The sequence below is a fragment of the Heptranchias perlo genome, chromosome 18, assembly GCF_035084215.1.
Source record: "Heptranchias perlo isolate sHepPer1 chromosome 18, sHepPer1.hap1, whole genome shotgun sequence".
Taxonomy (NCBI): domain Eukaryota; kingdom Metazoa; phylum Chordata; class Chondrichthyes; order Hexanchiformes; family Hexanchidae; genus Heptranchias; species Heptranchias perlo.
In genome coordinates, this window is record NC_090342.1 from 2024794 (window position 1) to 2044670 (window position 19877).

General features: G+C 41.7%; 1 protein-coding gene across 12 annotated transcripts in view; it reads right to left on the bottom strand.

Annotated features, from left to right (window-relative positions):
- Positions 1-1503: 1503 nt before the first annotated feature.
- Positions 1504-19877, bottom strand: part of ppfibp1b (PPFIA binding protein 1b) — a 168379-nt gene continuing 150005 nt past the window's right edge. For all 12 annotated transcript variants that reach the window (XM_067999196.1, XM_067999203.1, XM_067999205.1 and 9 more), the window contains 9 exons: positions 15397-15547; positions 14344-14455; positions 11933-12021; positions 9118-9240; positions 8153-8278; positions 6141-6329; positions 4834-5016; positions 4192-4257; positions 1504-4003 (listed from right to left, as the gene is read on the bottom strand). In XM_067999196.1, coding sequence (XP_067855297.1) covers positions 3917-4003; positions 4192-4257; positions 4834-5016; positions 6141-6329; positions 8153-8278; positions 9118-9240; positions 11933-12021; positions 14344-14455; positions 15397-15547 — 1126 coding nt within the window. In that variant the 3' untranslated portion in view covers positions 1504-3916. The remainder of the gene's footprint in view (positions 4004-4191; positions 4258-4833; positions 5017-6140; positions 6330-8152; positions 8279-9117; positions 9241-11932; positions 12022-14343; positions 14456-15396; positions 15548-19877) is intronic.

Genomic DNA, 19877 nt, shown 5'->3' on the forward strand with positions numbered 1-19877 from the left:
ATCCAGGGTTTGATACATTGGCAGGTGCTCACTTACTCTGCAAATTGGGCATGGAAGTCAACAATATGTCCCAGGCTCTGTGTGGCACAACACGTGCCTGCTGACCAAAATTGGCACCCAGTGCTGCCTGGTATTTCCTACCACCCACCCTGCCTGCTGGGAAAGGGGCAGCCAGCAGTGTTTCATCAATGAGGCCCAACGATGGATGTTCAGTACTCCAGCGCACAGCATGAGACTCAGAGCACCTGTAAATTACCTAAAATGGTCTGAGCTCACTTTACCTGGCAGGTGGAATTACAAAAGCATTTCTAACATCATTATGTTTGTAATAGAACGGCACTTCCTCTATCCCACCCCTCCTAATAACTTCTTTGGCACAGCTGCTTTTTGTCAGATTACACCTCTATGAATCACCGTGGGATGTTCTATGTTAAAAGGAGTTATATAAATGCCTGTTGGCGTTTTCCCCCATCTAATCTAAGCTGAACATATCTACAAAATCAAAATTGCACTAGGGCCACAGCAGCAGGCCAGTCATGTTATCGACCCATACTCTTCACAGCACTGTTTTTGAAGGGGGTTGAGGCCCCCCCCCCCCCCAAACAGTGCTTCAAGTTATAAGCCCGTTTATGTGCTAGATGTATGATGACTTTCATACCCTTGCTTCAAACCCAGGCTTCCAAATCCTGTGAAAGTGTGTTGATCAGTGACTTTTGGAGGCTGTGGTTGGTGACACCAGGTAGAGGTAGACATTTGGCCCTTGGTATGGGCAATGACTCAGAAAATGTCAGGTCAAATGGCAGCACTTTGAACTGGTAGGACATCACCACCTTTGGACTGAATGCATCTCCTGCTCCCAATATACAAGTTCACATCCTTCAGGCCAATGGCAGCTTTTTTTAAATTATTTGTTCATGGGACATGGGTGTCGCTGGCAAGGCCAACATTTATTGCCCATCCCTAATTGCCCTTGAGAAGGTGGTGGTGAGCCGCCTTCTTGAACCGCTGCAGTCCATGTGGTGAAGGTTCTCCCACAGTGCTGTTCGGAAGGCAGTTCCAGGATTTTGACCCAGTGACGATGAAGGAACGGCGATATATTTCCAAGTCGGGATGGTGTGTGACTTGGAGGGGAACGTGCAGGTGGTGTTGTTCCCATGTGCCTGCTAGTACCACCTGTAGGATCAGTGACTCTTTTTGACTCAAGATGAAGACATTTTAGACAGCCAAGGTCCAGGGCTGATCAAAGCTTTGGAGACTGCAACGCAGTAGCAGTAATATCTGAGATTTCCTGGCTTAGAATATTTCTGTAGCCCCACGGGAAAGGATTTTGGAATCTTGTGCAGACAAGGAACCTTTTTATGTAACAACACCGGGACTGTCCTAAAAGAAAAAAAAATCACTTTGGAGAGTGAGCTGATCAAATCTGGGTCCACATTAGACCCTACCCCACAATGAAGTACCTTCCAGTGATTTATTTACAATTCAAACCAAAAACATAAAGGATATATTATGCAATACTTTATTTTTACATTGAAACATACACACATTTAAGGGCAATGTATATATAATGCACATATTTCTGTAAATCAGTGTAATGATTTATACATGATATATTGCTTTCAGAGAAGTTCAGGTCACTAACTGCTTTCAAACTTCCACAGAGGCAAAATTCCCTTCCATTGGACGATATGGGCAGCAGTAGGTATCTGTGGCACATACGCTGTCTGTTCTAAGGGCCCACCTTTTCTGGATATTTTTACAAGGTCCATAATGTAAGACTACAGAATGTAATGAGCAAACAGGTCAGAGTTTTTTTTTTAAAAAGATAGGAAGAGAGAGAAATTTTACAAAGCCATTAAAATGAGTTCTGATGTTCTTGGAGGTTAGTGTAAGATTCTCAGTTTTTAACACTTTGAAGCCCACAATGTCCAGTGAAAGGGTGATTGTTCTCAAATAAATTTTAACATCCCTTGGAAAATTGATGAGAGTTAATGTACTAAAAATACATAAATATGCCACAAAAACATTGCACAAAAAACCCTCAACATACAATTATATGGCAGAATAATGGCATCATTAACATTATGAAATAAATAAACTAATAAAAAGCACATGAAATACCAGGCTAGATGTGGGGCTACAGTTTCCAAATCCAGACACACACAAATCAGCCAGACAGTTACCAATGATTCTGATGACATTTTGAAGACGTCTTGCCCCACAGATTCCCTGACATTACCCCCAAAAATGAGTTTTCCTCCTGACACCAATGCAATTTGGTTTCTTTGTTTTTTTTAAAAAAAGCACACATAGAAAAATACATTTATAGTGTCCAGATACTTGAGCGTCATAGTCAGGAGAATGCATGTAGCTTTTAAAAAGGTTAGTTTTTTTTTGACGTGTTTAAATAAGGAGCATATTTAATTTTTAACATCACGAACATAGTTTTTGGCTAAAATAGATATTTGTAAAATACAAAGATAATGAAGTGTATTACAATTGATGCATTATGCAATACAGAAATTGATGGATAGAAAGGGACACGCTTTCAATATCCACAATTCTCTAAAAGGTCTTTGCTGAGGATTCCATGTTTTAGGCGATTGCAGAACTATTAAGTAATCTACAGTATTGATTACAGAAATATTTTAGCCAGCACTCCAGCCCATTCTACTCAAACAGCTCGAGTGCTGATACTCAATTTTACACTAATACTGAGATAGATCCTCCTTAATGTTATGCCGTTATTAAGTCATTTCCACACAACACAAAACCATCTGAGCCAATATTGTAGTACTAACGTACATATTATGTAGCTAAATGCCAGCCATCAAATTGCATAAACCAGTTTAACAGTGTCCACACTATCAATAGCACGACTTCTCCAGTTAACCTTTTGGTTAAGAAATGGAAATAGTTCCTACAATGTGACTTGTACCATTTAAAATGTCCCGACACTAAAAATGAACACGGTTCCATCCCAACAGTAATGCCTTCTGCTAAGACTTCCCAAGTTACAATTGCAATTTAGGTTACAAAACAGGGAATTACAGTACTTCAAACTTCATACCGTTCTGAGAAACACTTGATAAATTCTACGTGGATTAGGCCAGTAACCAGCTGGTATGCAATCCCTACATCGATACAAATCATTGCACTAGTTAGTAACCCCATTCAAAAGTTGCTCGTTACAAAATACTCCTTTATCTGCCGTTTAGAAAAAAAATTACAAAAAGTACAAAATTCATGTAGTAGCACAACAAGGCAAATTCAATGTAAAATAAGAGATATTCATTTAAATGGCAGTATTTTTGGTTATTTAAGGCATTCTAGAAATATTGCTTCATTGTCGTAACTAATGAAAGATCTTTTCTGGTTGCTGAACCCAATTTGTTGGGGAAGGAGGAGGAGACCAGACCCTGCGGGAGTGAGCCGAGTACTCAGGCCACTGGAGTGTGCTGGCACTTTTCCTCTTCATATGTCTCTCATTATTAAAACTTCCCCAATGTCTTGGATCAAAATCGAATGAAAGGTGGTTTTTAATACTGTACTGAACCACTGTACAGTTTCTCGACAAAGATAAAACTACTGGCCTCTATGGTCTGATAAAACAAATAAAATTCATTTTCAATTTGAAATGGGTGAGATTTACTTTCCTCTGATTGACTGCAGTCAAACTATTCCATCGACACACTGATTGGACTTTTTTTTCAAAAAGTGTAGATACCAGATCTTTCCAATAGAATAAATATTTGAACATTTGGTGTGTATGGTGTATTTGCTTTCACTATAAGGTAACATCTTACAAATGTATTGAGTAGTGAGTAGTGCAGGAATTTCATTTTGTAGTGTTGGTCTGAGAATTTTTCTTAAAAAGTAATTTCCATATTCAAGGTTATCGGGTCTGACTTCACAGTCACACAGTTGAATCCTCGTCTGTCATGCTGGTGCAAGGAGAGCCGGCACACTCATCTTTAAACAGCTCGTCCTCTTTCAGCATGTGCTGCAAAGAAAAAGAAATGGAAACAATGAGGCCAGCACAAGACGAGGAAGCAAAGCAAGCAAATTAATTAGCATATTTGAAGATACTTAAATTTATTAAAAACCTTGCTAGTTATTCATTTTGAGGATGAATTTCTAATTTTTGAATCAGTTTATTGCTTTTCGATAGCTATTAAATGTCCCACTTACTGTTAGATTATTGATTCCCTCAGAGAATGCTCCAATTTGCCTCACTGTTCCTTCAGAGTCATCCATCTAAACAAATAGTAAACACAACACACGTTCTTTTCAAAAGCTGTCTCCAAATTGTACCATCTTCAGTAAAACATTTTCATGAGCATGCAATCAATTATAATCCAGTTCATCAGTAGTTCGCCCAGTCCTATTTGGCCCCTTGTCCTCAACCATTCACTAGATGCTTTTGTCACCCACTTTGGAGATTATGGAAGTGTGCAGAAAACAGAGATATGTCTAAAGAATGGGTCAGAGACCAGAACATGGTTGTTGCGAGCGCAGAAAGGCTTGGGAAAATACCATACTGAGGTGCCAGCAGGATAGAATCCCAACAGCCCAAAGCATGTTTCAACAATCCTAGTTAGCAAGTGACTGTTATCTCATTTGAACTTCTGCAAAGTGACAAAATTCCATGTAATAACTGTCTGGGAGACGAGCTCCACGTGAAAGTGAAAACTGTAGCTTTGCTGTTGATATTGTGTAAGCTACATGCAAATGAAATTCATGTGGTTAGCAAAGTCTGAAAATATTTTCAAATTAAAACCTTTGGACCATTCACAGTCTGCAACCATTAGTCTGCACGTAGTCCAGCTTTACCTGTTCTATCCTGTCCAGGTCGTCGTCATTGTACACTCTCAGTTCTATCCCTTGTCCCTGTTTATTTCCTTGTCTGAAGCCAGCTCCTGCCGGGAGCCCTATTTCCATTGGACATATGTATTCTTCTTCATCCTGTTTCCGCTTCCTCAAACTTCCAAAATTGCTGAATGCCAGCTTTTTTGGCTGTAAAACAGGAATGCACCCTTACTAGCATCCAAATCAGAGCGATTGAAAAATTATCGATCAAGTTAATGGAACTTGTATTTATCGCACTGAACTTCATAATATCAAAACACAAAGATAGAAATAAACTGACATTTAAGCCAAGCCCTCATCCCATAATATCAATTACAACTGCAAACAGATTTAAATCAAACCAGTGTAAACAATCCAATTTGATATCCTTTGTCCTCAATGTTGCTTCACACCAGGGTATGTACTTCAGACTAGAACCAATTCACATCCTGGTTCAGGGCAACAGTGACTGGGAAGGCAAGGGAAATCAAATGGAAATGAGTTGTAATAATCAGAATGTGATCTTCCATTGTAAACTGTGGAGGCACATTCTAGTGGAATTAATCTCTGCAAAGCAACATTTCTGTAATTAGATTTGATTTAAGTCTTCATAGCTGAATATTAACTCTTCCAATCAATGAATGGTGGAAAATAAAACAACTGGCAGGTTTGCTGAACGTTGGCTAGGTTTAACACATAGGATTCTTTCTTCTATGGTAGTTAACATCAGGGATCAAAATTGTCTCGAGAGTTCCAAGTTTAGAAATTAATAAAGAACAAAAGATTAACTATTCAAATCTAGGCGTTGTATTGTTAATACCACCAGAACATGCAATCTTTGTTCTTCCTCTTTTTCTTTCTAATAGTCACCTTTTTCCATTGTGGGATCAATTTTAGGACCAGAGATATTTTGGACAGTGACTAAATTGGCAGACACTATTTGTTCTACCTACATTTTGATTAGTTCTGGGTACCTCATTACAGGAAGGATATCAGGACCATGGAAAGGACACAGCAAAGATTCACTAGAATGACACAAGAATGAGACGTTACACTTATGAAGGAGAGCTCGAATAATCTGGCAGTGGCAGAATGTTTCCGCATCTGCAATGAAAAGAATTAGGCTCCAATATCCTATGGCCCACTCCTGTTCCTATAATACACTCAGATGAAACTTTGGAATTTTGGTTCTAGTAGTTTGCAAGAGACATCTGAGAATGCCAATGCAATAATACATAAAAAAGGAGTATACAAACATTGAACCCACTTTGCACTGAATTGTTTTCACCCACCTTTACTTTGGCAGTGGCTGTAAGGAGCGCGTAATCCGGGGATTCCAAGGTCTCTCGCTTCTGTTGTTGAGCATCAGGACCAATCAGCAAATTAAAGTGAGTAGCTAAGTGACGTCTAAGTAGTGTCTTGTTGGGAGGGATGTTCAGCAGCATCGCTAGTGTTTCCACATTAAAACGAGGTTCTAGTACCTGAAGATGGGAAGACAAGCCGTTACTAGATTATAATGTACTGTCCATTATCAGCTGATAGCCAAAAGTTCAATTAAATCAAGTTTACGACCTATCCATTATCAAGACTGCTTATTTCCAATTTCACAACATTCTACACCTCAGCCCCTGCACCTCAATCTGCCCACAGCTGAAGCCCTGAAATTACAGGTATAGGATCCCATCGAAGTTCCACAAACTTGAGTATACAAGCTTGAGGCACTGGAACCATGAAAAGAGCTGCTATTATATTGAGGTTTCAACTGAAGAATGCATATTTTGCACCAAGTTCTGCCATCCATGTGGATATGCCCAGAAGAAACAAATAGCTACTGCCTTACTGCAGATTGTACTGGCAGCAGCAGTTACCAGTGTGAAACTTTTTGCCACAAGTACATCGAAAACCAGCGTTTTAGGTAACTGTCAGAACGCCACATCAAGGTTTAGAAAATATAAAAGTAAAAACAGAAAATGCTGGAAACACTCAGCAGGTCAGGCAACATCTATAGAGAGAGAAACAGAGTTAACGTTTCAGGTCGATGACCTTTCATCAGAACTGGAAGACTGGAAAAGGGGGAGGCAGGAAGAGAACAAAGAGGCCCCCTGCACCCCACCCCACCCGACTCGGTTCTTGCTTAAAATCTGTTAATCTCTAACATCTTCTAGTTGTGATGAAAGGTCATCGACCTTAAACATTAGGCCTGACATTACTCGGAGTGGCGAGCCAGCAGTACTCACTGCTCACTAGATTTAAATTCACCCTCTAAGTTACTGTGCTGTTTTTAGCGGCAACTTCCTTGAACGGTGAGTTCAAGAAAACTTCAGTGTTCTTTCCCGGGCTGTTTGAGTGGTGAAAGGAGCTCTAAGGCACCTCAACCAATCAGCTTGAAGCAAACCACATCGAGAGAACCAGGAAGTGCAGTTCATTCACAAAAAGCGCAACCAGGAAGTGCCAGACAAGGTTAATAAATGTACAATAAAATGAGCTATGAAAGCGAAATAAAGAGGGTAAGAATAAAAGACTCATAAAAAAGACAGAAAGAGAAAGAAAATTTTAAACTAAAATTTTTTTTTAAATGTCAAAAAACTATTAAAATCAGGAGTAATGAGGCTCCACATTTTAAAAGTAACATTTTTGTGCCAGAGGGGTTGTTTGGCAGTCATTAATACTTAACACACTGTTAAAACTTAGTTCAGACCTAAAAAAATTCAGCATACCTATTTTGTGGCAAGATTAGTTAGTTTCCAGCTGGGAAGTGCAGCAAATTGGCACTGGTCCGTTGATTGCAGCTGCGAGGTCCCTTTAAGGCGAAGCTGACCAATCACCAGTGAATCAGGAAGGGCAAGTTCTGGATTTCCACGTTTGAGTGCACGAGATAGACTCACCGTTATTTTGAAAGCAATTTTCGGCCCATTAACTCTTTCTCTCTCCACAGATGCTCCCTGACCCCTGCATGTTTCCAGCATTTTCTGTTTTTATTTCAGATTTCCAGCATTTTGCTTTATTTTTTAAATATAGATTTTTTTCATGCGTTCCACCTCCTCCTCCCATAAAAGGAAAATGTTTGGTTTAGTCATTCGAAATGTTAGCTTAGGTGACACAGGCAGTGAGGGACTGTCTCAGCATCCAACTTATACTCCACTTTACTGTCACTCATTTCATTCAGGCTCTGATAATACAGGCTAATACGGCGATGCCAGTTATGTACGATGTATCTTAGTACTAAGAGGAGGAGATTATCTTGGCCAACGTAATTGCAGCTATTACATAACTTAGTGTAAATGTCTGACCGTATTCCTCTTACCATTAATCCACCATGCACTCCACTACCTCGCAGATTGGGTGCATATTCTGCCAGGTCTGCTGACCGTAGCCATTCCATCACTCGATGATTCGTCCACTGGGAAACTTCAGCTGGGGTGATGTTATTCTAGGAGATAAAAATTATACATCATTTAAATTCTGTTTTCTCACAAATTTCAGATATTACACAGACTGAAATCCTGTACAGCAGTCTGCGTTTCTTTACTTCGTAACAGTGAGCATGCTTCAAAAGTGCTTTGGGATGTCCAGAGGTTGTGAAAGGTGCTACGTAAATGCAAGTTCGTTCTTTCTTTCTAGAAAGATGCATCAATGGCAATCATAGATTGGCATCAACTGAGGTGCTCATAATCCCTTTCCAGTTTTCAGAAGTTAACAGCACACAAACAAAAATATATGAGGTTAATACAATCACTTGAAAAGGCTGGTAAAATAAAGTTTAAATGAATTGAGAAAACAATGGTATTTGTTGGACTCATCTTAACTCAGAGCAGTTACATAGTTACATTAGCAGCACAATGCAGGGGTGCTTAGCACTGCAGCTGACATGGAGCCTGTTAGGGGGAAGAATGAACAATGCCACCAGATGCACAAGGAGGAAAAAGTTGTTTGAGGGAAAATACCTGTCGCTTGATTTTCCTCTTCACTGCCCTGAGCAACCTGCTCCCAAGCTTCTTGCCAATGCCTCTCAGCCAGCTGTAAGGATGTGCATGAGAATATCCCAGGGATACCTCCTTCCAATTCTCTCATCACCTATGCCATGGCCAGAGGTGCCGAGCCCTCTCTCAGTACCTCCCCACAGCAGTGCTGCTGAGGACTCCCCAGTGATGTGGGGGTGGGGGGAGCATTCAAATCAGTCTCACTACTCCTAAGTCAAGCATATTTGTGCTCCAAAGTGCTGTGGCACCAATTATCCAAATATTCACCCAGAGCGAACTTTACTCGTACCTCATCAGATGGCCTTCTACGAAGACAGTTGGCTTCAAAATTATTTATTCTTAGAACTTGAATTGCCCGCTTGATGCTGAGGTGATGGAGAACACTTCCAACTTTCAGTGACAACAGATCATCCTATAAGAGAATCAGAAAAAAGGCAATTAACAAATGAAGGCAGAAACCACACCAGACTCTCTCAAAACAATTGAAAATGTGAGGGATGTCAATGGTAACTACATGACTGCGATACACAAATTATGCTTTTGACGTTACATGCTGAACTAACTTGTCGCAAAGCCCTCCTGCTCTAACTTTAGGGGACAGCCCTTGCCCTGAAGTTTGAAGCTCTTGCTACTGCTGCTATAACCACTGTTCGTACCTGTCGGATTGCTGTTTCTTTCCTTTATCTTTTCTTTAAAATATCGGCTTGGCTCATTTGGTTGCACTGTTGCCTTAGAGCCAGCAGGTTGTGGGTTCAACCCCCCCGCTCCAGCACTAAGCACATTATGTAGGCTGATACTTCAGTGTCGTACTGAGGGAGTACTGCATTGTTGGAGGTGCCGTCTTTCCATTAAAGCAAGGCCCTGTTTGGATCTTTTACATTCACCTGAACAGCCAATGGCACTATTCATAGACGGGCAGAGAGTTATCCTGGTGTCCTCCAATATTCCTGCCACAGCCACCACCAAAAACATTCATTTTCTGTTTATAGGACACTGATGTGCTGCATTAGTCTATGGAACAGTGACTGCTCTGAAGTAATCCAGTGGCTGAAAAGTGCTTTGGGATATCCTGAGGATGTTATAAGGCGTTTTTTAAATGTACGTTCCTTCTTGCTTTCATTCACTTTGCACACCTTTTTAAATGTTTCAGTAAGTTTTTTTTAATTACATAAATGAAGGATAGGCAAATTGAAAGGCAACGGTAAAAGCAAGCAAATCAAAAACTAATTGGGTCGCAGGAAAAGTAGCAGGTACTTGCTAAAATATACAAATATAGTTTTCAAACTAAAACAACAGGATTAGAAATATCTACTTTTAGTCCAACGGATGTTTAACTCTTCTGTGAAACACTCAAAATATAATTTTAAGACTAGCTGAGGTTAAAACTAAGATGTATCCACAGCAAGGCACAAATTTATAAGGAGCAGAATATCCATAACATTTCCCTTGGCAAGGTTTCAAGGGATAGTGTTTGCAGTGAATGACAACAGCAATAACAGGAGGACTTAAACTCAGCAGCAGGCTGAGCCCAGATTGTATTTCAAAGGCAGTTTTTCTAATGGCTGAAAGCCAGACATGTGAACAGTACAGCAAACATCATTTTTACTTTCCCAAACAAACAACAGGACACAAAGGTAAAAAATATCAGCATGAATCACATGAAGCACTGCATAGAATCTAATCTTTAAATCCAGTTTTCCTCATTCTAAAATTCACTATTTGAAAATATAAAATTAGTCTGAATTACTTGTAATATACAACTTTAATTTTGTATTAAATATGCTTTGCTTGAAAACCTCTTATCTTTGCTTCATAAAGATGGGAGGTTTAACCGTAACATTTTAGAATGAAATTTTCCACGGCAGTAGTTGTTTAAGTAATAATCTTGCTTTAACAATTTGCTTTTCTCCCCCCCCCCACACTGTGCGAGTAATGTTTCAATACAACTGGACCACCTTTGCTGGAAATGATTCATCACCTGGGGCAACTGGAAAAAGTTCAACGTTTCAACTGATGTTCTAACATTTTTGCCGATGTCTCAAACATTTATTCTGAAGACAATATATTTAATGAGAACCACCAGCCTGGGAAAGCGGTGGCCCGTCTCTGACCTGCTGCACTATTTAGTTACCACGGAGTATCAGAGACCAATTTCATTCTTAGGTGTAAACTCATTACAACCTTTGTTTTTCCAAGATTTATTTGCCCTCCCAAGAGTCCTGTTACTTGTCCTTGACCAGAGTATATTTTCATCTCTGAAGTGATTTGAACGAATGACTAACTGATGTCTTTACCCAGAAACAAAATAAAACTTAAATACCATGTGAATTATAGAATTAAAAAGCAGAGAATAGAATTGAAAAGCGGAGAAGTTATGTTAAACTTGTACAGAACCTTGGTTAGAACACACTTGGAGTATTGTGAACAGTTCTGGTCTCAGTATTATCAAAAGGATATAGAGGCACTGGAAAAGGTGCAATAAAGATTTACTAGGATCATACCAGAACTGAGAGGTTATACCTTTCAGGAAAGGCTGAACAGGCTGGGGCTCTTTTCTCTAGAAAAAAGACTGAGGGGTGACCTGAGAGAGGTCTTTAAGATTATGAAAGGGTTTGATAGGGTAGACGTGCAGAATTGGAGGGGGAGGGGGAGAACCAGAACTAGGGGCCATAAATAAGATAGTCACTAATAAATCCAATAGGGAATTCAAGAGAAACTTCTTTAACCAGAGAGTGTATAACTCACTACCACAAGGAGTAGTTGAGGTGCATAGCATAGATACATTTAAGGGTAAGCTAGATAAACACACGAGGGAGAAAGGAATAAAAGGATATGTTGATAGGGTGAGATGAAGTAGGGAGGGAGGAGGCTCGTGCGGAGATGAACACCGGCATGGACCAGTTGGGCCGAATGGCCTGTTTCTATGCTGAACATTCTATGTAATTCTATGAATCATTATTATCCTTGTTAAATCCACTGGGAGAACAGGGATATGTATTTAAAAATCTAATTCGGATGTATATTAAAATCAATTAACAACTCAAAACTTTTTTTTAAAAAAAGCACCGAACACTCACATTTAAAACAAAACCTAAGTAACTTACCACGGTCATATAGTGCAGCATTCGACCGTCAATCCTTCCTTCATCAAACTGAGTCTTGTACTGGGGTAATCCAATATCATCCAGCCACCCTAAAAGGGATAATTATTATGCTTACTACTTCGCCGGTAAAGAACTGCATTGGAAAACGTGTGTACATTTAAAACAATGTGCAATACTTAATTCTGAAATTACCGGTTGATATATACGTGGGTTTTTTTTCTGTAAATTGAAGCACCACCACCTAAGAGCATTTGGACTTGAACAGAGGAATGGAGCCCTTGCGGGGGTGCTTTATCAATCGGGGAGCAATAAACACCAGTCATGTTAGAGATTGTTGGGTACAAGGATGTGGAAATGAGTGTGAGTAATCGTGCCAGTGTTTGAATTCCTTCTGATTTACATTTCTTCAAAATGTATCGTTACAGGATTATTCTAAAGGTTTCCTTATTATCTGCAATATTTACCACAGGTTTTATCAAATAAACTATACTGACCAGCCCTGAATGTTAACCAATGCAGGAATATTCAACCACAAAGAAAATAAATTCATGTTACTCAGCACATATGTAAAATATGTATTTTGAAAGGAAACAGCATAAATTTAAGAGAATTTCTCCCTCCCCTAACCCTTTTCCTCTATCCAACATCTCCATACAGCCTCCTCCTCCACAGTATTCAGAAATGCTTTCAAAAAGACTCATTTAAAATTAGTCTCTTCCCTTTCCTCTCCCTTCTATGTTGCGCTGATTAGTTTTGAAGGAAGTAGGTGAGAACATTGCAGATACCCCAACTAATCTTCCAAAGTTCTCTCGATTCAGGAACCTCTCCTTTAGATTGGAAAATTACACGTCACTCCGCTATTTAAGAAAGGTGAGAGGGGGACACCAGGGAATTATAGGCCAGTTAGCCTAACATCTGTTGTTGGGAAATTACTAGAATCTATAATTAAAGGTAGAGTGACTGAACACCTTGAAAATTTTCAGCTGATCAGAGAGAGCCAACATGGATTTGTAAAGGGTAGATCATGCCTGACGAACCTGACTGAATTTTTTGAAGAGGTGACTAAAGTGGTGGACAGGGGAATGTCTATAGATGTTGTTTATATGGACTTCTGGAAGGCATTTGATAAAGTCCCTCATAAGAGACTGTTAACTGAAGCTCATGGAATTGAGGGCAAATTATTGACCTGGATAGGAAATTGGCTGAATGGCAGGAGAGAGAGTAGGGATAATGGGCAGGTACTCAAATTGGCAGGATGTGACTAGTGATGTCCCACAGGGGACTGTGTTGGGGTCTCAACTATTCACTATTTATTTACGACTTGGATGACGGGATAGAGAGCTACATATCCAAGTTTGCCGATGACACAAAGATAGGCAGCATTGTATGCAGTGTAGATGGAAGCACAAAATTAGAGAGAGATTAATAGATTAAGTGAATGGAGAAAACTGTGGCAAATGGATTTCAATGTAGGCAAGTGTGAGGTCATCCACTTTAGACCTAAAAAGGATAGAACAGAGTACTTTCTAAATGGTGAAAAGCTCGAATCAGTGGCGGTCCAAAGACACTTAGGGGTCCATGTACATAGATTAAAATGTCATGGACAGGTACAGAAAATAATCAAAAAGGCTAAAAGAATGCTGACCTTTATATCTACAGGACTAGAATACAAGGGGGTAGAAGTTATGCTACAGCTATACATAGCCCTGGTTAGACCACACCTGGAGTACCGTATTCAGTTCTGGGCACCGCACCTTAGGAAGGATATATTGGCCTTGGAGGGAGTGCAGCGTAGGTTTACTAGAATGATACCTGGACTCCAAGGGTTAAATTACGAGGAGAGATTACACAAACTAGGGGTGTATTCCATGGAATTTAGAAGATTAAGGGGTGATTTGATCGAAGTTTTCAGGATATTAGGGGGAACAGATAGGGTAGATAGAGAGAAACTATTTCCGCTGGTTGGGGAGTCCAGGACCAGGGGACATAGCCAAAAAATTAGAGCCAGAACTTTCAGGAGTGAAGTTAGGAAACACTTCTACACGCAAAGGGTGGTAGAAGTTTGGATCTCTTTTCCGCAAATGGCAGTTGATGTGAGCTCAATTGTTCATTTTAAATCTGAGACTGATCGATTTTTGTTAACCAAAGGTATTAAGGGATGTGGGGCTAAGGCAGGTATATGGAATTAGGTCACAGATCAGCCATGATCTCATTGAACAGCGGAACAAGCTCGAGGGGCTAAATGGTCTCTTCCTGTTCCCAGTGGCCAGTCCACCTAAGCTGGCCCAGAACCAACAGAACATATCCCAACTGCTACACACACACTTAAGTGACAGTCTTAGTTCTTGAACTAACTGCAACTGATGGTCTACAAGTCTTTGCAAAACAGTGGGCAACATCATTCTACTCACTTGTGACCCAATTGTAATCCAGCTTTCCTTTGTTATCTTCTTCTTCAGAGCCGAAAGCCTGCAGAGCTAGCTGCAACTTCTTTCTGTGTAAAGGATGCTTGATCCCAAGTTCCTATACAAACAGATTGGTCAACGAATGATCTGATCCTTCGTGAACTTATTCATCAATTGCTATTCATTTATTGCAATACGCACTGCATTAGAACATGTCCATGCGAACAACTTTCATTGCAATGTACACTATAATTTGGGAAACATCTTACTGTGCTTGGTATGCTAATCACACCAACTTTATGTTGTTAAAATAGATATGACATGGTGAAAAATAAAAAGGGTTAATTTGGCAGGAAGAACAAACAGTTCAAATTTCCAGACACCAGTTACATGCTCCTTGTAGTGGACTGAAAACTAAAAGCAATTAAGAATTAGTCAGTGCGGACAGTTTGCTGACAGCTGACTCCACCCCATTATTGGCATCAGCTGCCAGAATGGTATCACAATCTGACCCTTGGGCTTCTTCAGTCAACTGTCAGTAGGTAGCCCAGGAGATGGAGCATCTTGTGTAACATCACAGGCAAGAAATCACTATGCTAATCAGGCTTGGTAAATACAAATAACAGTAAATCCAACTAAGTTCATTGTTGGCATTACTGCCAGAATTAATGAGCCAGCCTGTTATTTATATTTTATATAAAGGTGTTCATTTTAGTTGTTAAAAATGAACTGAGGCACCACAGTGTTAACTGAGTTTCAAATACACTTTGCTGTTTAGAAAGTCACATTCTTCCAGATGCAAGGGTCCCACTCCCTTCGCCCCACCATTGGCGGCAGTGCCTTCAGCTGTCTAGGCCCTAAGCTCCAGCATTCCCTCCCTAAACCTCTCCCTCCTCCATTAGGACCCTCCTTAAAGCATCTCTCTTTGACTTGGTCACCAATATCTCCTTATGTGGCTCGGTGTCAATTTTTGTCTGGTTACATTCCTATGAAGTGCCTTGGGACATTTTCCTATGTTAAATGCGCTATATAAATGCAAGTTGTTGTAATTTGACTCACCCTCTCCAGGTCCTGCTGAGAAGCATGCAGCAAAGTCTGGCCTGAGGTGATCCAGGATTTGGAACCCCCCACATATATGCCCAGTCCTTGGTCGTGCAGCCAGTTGCACACCTGCTCTCTACTCCATTTTGCAAATGGAGCGTCCAGATCACTGCAGAGAAATTGTTTTCGTGCCTCAGATTAGTGATCAGATACATTTAGAAATCAAAATCCTGCTTAATTACCATATTGCTTCATCTCACAGAAACCACTTATGTGTTCACAGAGGAAATGAAGAAAACCCTGTAGTTGTCCTGTTGTTTCTATCGCACCCTAACTCATGGTTTCCCCATTTTTATACAGAGGAGATATACATAGAAGCTATAACACGGCAACAGGCCATTCAGCTCATGTCGCGTTTAACCCTCCGCGCTAGCAAATAGTGCCCATGTTCCCATATCCCTTCATCCCCTTTTTCTTCATCCACCTATCCAATCTAACCTCGAATGTCCTTATAGACCTGCTTCTTCCTCTATTTATCCATGTAAGGAATCTTACAACACCAGGTTATAGTCCAACAATTTTATTTTAAAATCACAAGCTTTCGGAGATTATCTCCTTCGTCAGGTGAGTGAGTGAGTGAAAGGTTCTCAAATCGCATATCTTATATTTGGCTGGGACACGCTCACACCAATCAAAGGTGTTGTTGGTGTTCAGACAGGTTAGCCACGGAAAACAGTTCTGAATACACAATGGTCAGATTACAAAGCCAGAGAGAGAGAGAGAGAGAGAGAGAATGTCCAGTTGTATTAAAAACAGGTAACTTTTTTTTTTCCTGCTGGTGGGGTTACGTGTAGCGTGACATGAACCCAAGATCCCAGTTGAGGCCGTCCTCATGGGTGCGGAACTTGGCTATCAATTTCTGCTTGACGATTTTGCGTTGTCGTGTGTCTCGAAGGCCGCCTTGGAGAACGCTTACCCGAAGATCGGTACCACGGTGCCCCGGTTGCAACCACAGGGAAGTCTATCGTCAATTTGTCCGACCACACCCTTCAACCAGACGAAATCGAAGTTCTCAGCCGAGGGCTCAATTTCTGCCCCACCACCAAAACGGACCCCATCGGTCTCGCGGCAGACACAGAGGAATTCATCAGGAGAATGAGACTCCGGGAATTCTTCCACAAATCCCAAGATTTCAGCAGCGAACCCAATGAGACAATCAACGATCCGGAACAGCAGACAGAAGGATCCGCGGTACAGCAACCGAAGAAGAGTCAAACTGGACTCCTCTGGAGGGTCGCTGCCCTAAGCTTGACATGTATGCTCAAGCTGTCAGGAGATGCGTCAATGCCAGATTCATTAGCCGCACTCAAGACAGTCCAGAATGTCACCCAAGCACAACGCAACGCCATCGACGCTCTCAAGACCAACCGCAACATCGTCATCAAACCAGCAGACAAAGGAGGAGCCATCGTCACACAGAACAGAACGGACTATTGCAAAGAAGCATACAGACAACTGGACAACCAGGAACACTACAGACGGTTACCCGCAGATCCGACCAAAGAACACACCCACCAGCTCAACAAACTGATCCAGACCTTCAAAGCATCCTACGTGCTCTCATCCCACGTACTCCCCGCGTGGGAGACTTCTACTGCCTCCCAAAGATACACAAAGCCAACACACCCGGACGTCCTATCGTATCAGGCAACGGAACCCTGTGTGAGAACCTCTCTGGATACGTCGAGGGCATCCTGAAACCCATCGTACAGGGAACCCCCAGCTTCTGTCACGACACTACAGACTTCCTACAAAAACTCAGCACCCACGGACCAGTTGAACCAGGAACACTTCTCACCACGATGGACGTCTCGGCACTCTACACCAGTATCCCCCACGATGACGGCATCGCTGCAACAGCCTCAGTACTCAACACCAACAGCCGCCAATCTCCAGACGCCATCCGACAACTCATCCGCTTCATCCTGGATCACAATGTCTTCACCTTCGATAACCAGTTCTTTACCCAAACACACGGAGCAGCCATGGGGACCAAATTTGCACCCCAATACGCCAACATTTTCATGCACAAGTTCGAGCGGGACTCCTTCACTGCACAGGACCTCCAACCAACGCTATACACCAGATACATAGACGACATTTTCTTCCTATGGACCCACGGCGAAGAATCACCGAAGAGACTACACGATAACATCAACAAGTTCCATCCCACCATCAAACTCACCATGGACTACTCCTCAGAATCGGTTTCTTTCTTGGACACAAAATCTCCATCAAAGACGGGCACCTCAGCACCTCACTCTACCACAAGCCCACGGACAACCTCACGATGCTCCACTTTTCCAGCTTCCACCCTAACCACGTCAAAGAGGCCATCCCCTATGGGTAGGCCCTACGAATACAAAGGATCTGCTCAGACGAGGAGGAACGCGATGGACACCTACAGACGCTGAAAGATGCCCTTGTAAGAACGGGATATGACGCTCGACATTTCCGACGGGCCACAGCGAAGAACTGCATAGACCTCCTCAGAAGACAAACACGGGACGCAACCAACAGAGTACCCTTCGTCGTCCAGTACTTCCCCGGAGCGGAGAAACTACGCCACGTTCTCCGCAGCCTTCAACATGTCATCGATGACGACGAACACCTCGCTAAGGCCATCCCCACGCCTCCACTACTCGCCTTCAAACAGCCACCCAACCTCAAACAGACCATCGTTCGCAGCAAATTACCCAGCTTTCAGGAGAACAGCGTCCACGACACCACACAACCCTGCCACGGCAACCTCTGCAAGACATGCCAGATCATCGACACAGATACCACCATCACACGAGAGGACACCACCCACCAGGTACATGGTTCATACTCCTGTGACTCGGCCAACGTTGTCTACCTCATACGTTGCAGGAAAGGATGCCCCGGAGCATGGTACATTGGCGAGACCATGCAGACGCTGTGACAACGGATGAACGGACACCGCGCAACAATCGCCAGACAGGAGGGTTCCCTCCCAGTCGGGGAACACTTTAGCAGTCAAGGACATTCAGCCACCGATCTTCGGGTAAGCGTTCTCCAAGGCAGCCTTCGAGACACACGACAACGCAAAATCGTCGAGCAGAAATTGATAGCCAAGTTCCGCACCCATGAGAATGGCATCAACCGGGATCTTGGGTTCATATCACGCTACACGTAACCCCACCAGCAGGAAAGAAAAAGTTATCTGTTTTTAATACAACTGGACATTCTCTCTCTCTCTGCCTTTCGGGTCTCTTTCTCTCTGGCTTTGTAATCTGACCATTGTGCATTCAGAACTGTTTTCCGTGGCTAACCTGTCTGAACACCAACGACACCTTTGATTGGTGTGAGCGTGTCCCAGCCTAATATAAGATATGCGATTTGAAAACCTTTCACTCACTCACCTGACGAAGGAGATAATCTCCGAAAGCTTGTGATTTTAAAATAAAATTGTTGGACTATAACCTGGTGTTGTAAGATTCCTTATATTTGTCCACCCCAGTCCATCACCGGCATCTCCACATCATGTCTATTTATCCATGGCATCCTAAAACCACTGGTAGTTTCCTTTTTAACAAAAATTCTTATTCTGTATCTTTGCAATCTCTTTAAAAACATCCTACTGTTGCTCTAGAGTCCTGTGTGCCAATTTCTCCTTCCACCTCACCTAGCTCATTCCTCATCTTTCTATAAGCTACCCAAATCCAATCTGGTGTTCCAGTTTTTGTACTTTTTCCCTTTCTAGTTGGATCTCAAACCTCATCATATGGTGGTCACTACTCCCAAGGTGCTCACCCACTTTAACTATTTCATCACTCAGAATCAGATCTAACAATGCCTCCGCCCTTGTAAGCCGACTAACATGCTGCTTGAGGAAGGAGTCCTGTGCACAGTTTAGGAATTCCATTCCCTTTGCTCAATTTACTCCCTCTCTGTCCCAATCAATAAATGGATAATTAAAATCGCCCATAACAGTAATTTTATTATTCCTACTCATCTCTCTAATATAACTGCAAATTTCCTCCCACGATGTGAGGGTCTGTAATACACCTATACTAATGAAACAAGCTCTTTATTTCTTTGAATTGCAACCATATTCACTCTGTCTATACTCCTCCCTCTCTACAGCATCCATTCCCTCCTTCACCAATATTGCCACTCCGCCTCCTATCTTAATCTTTTCTACGCCGCTAAATAGATTATATCCTGATATATTCATTTTCAATTCTTGTCTAGTTTGCAGCCAGGTTTCTTATTATGATGTAAAATAATTGCTTCCAGTTCCCCGGTTTGTCCTACACTGCATAGGAATATAAATTCCCTTCAATAGTCAGGCAATCAAAATGTTAACCCAGGATTAGGAAATTCAGCCCCTTGAGCCTGTTCTGCCATTTAATTAGGTCACGACTGATCTGTACTTCAACTCCATTGAAGTACATCTCCTTACCCAACAAAAATCT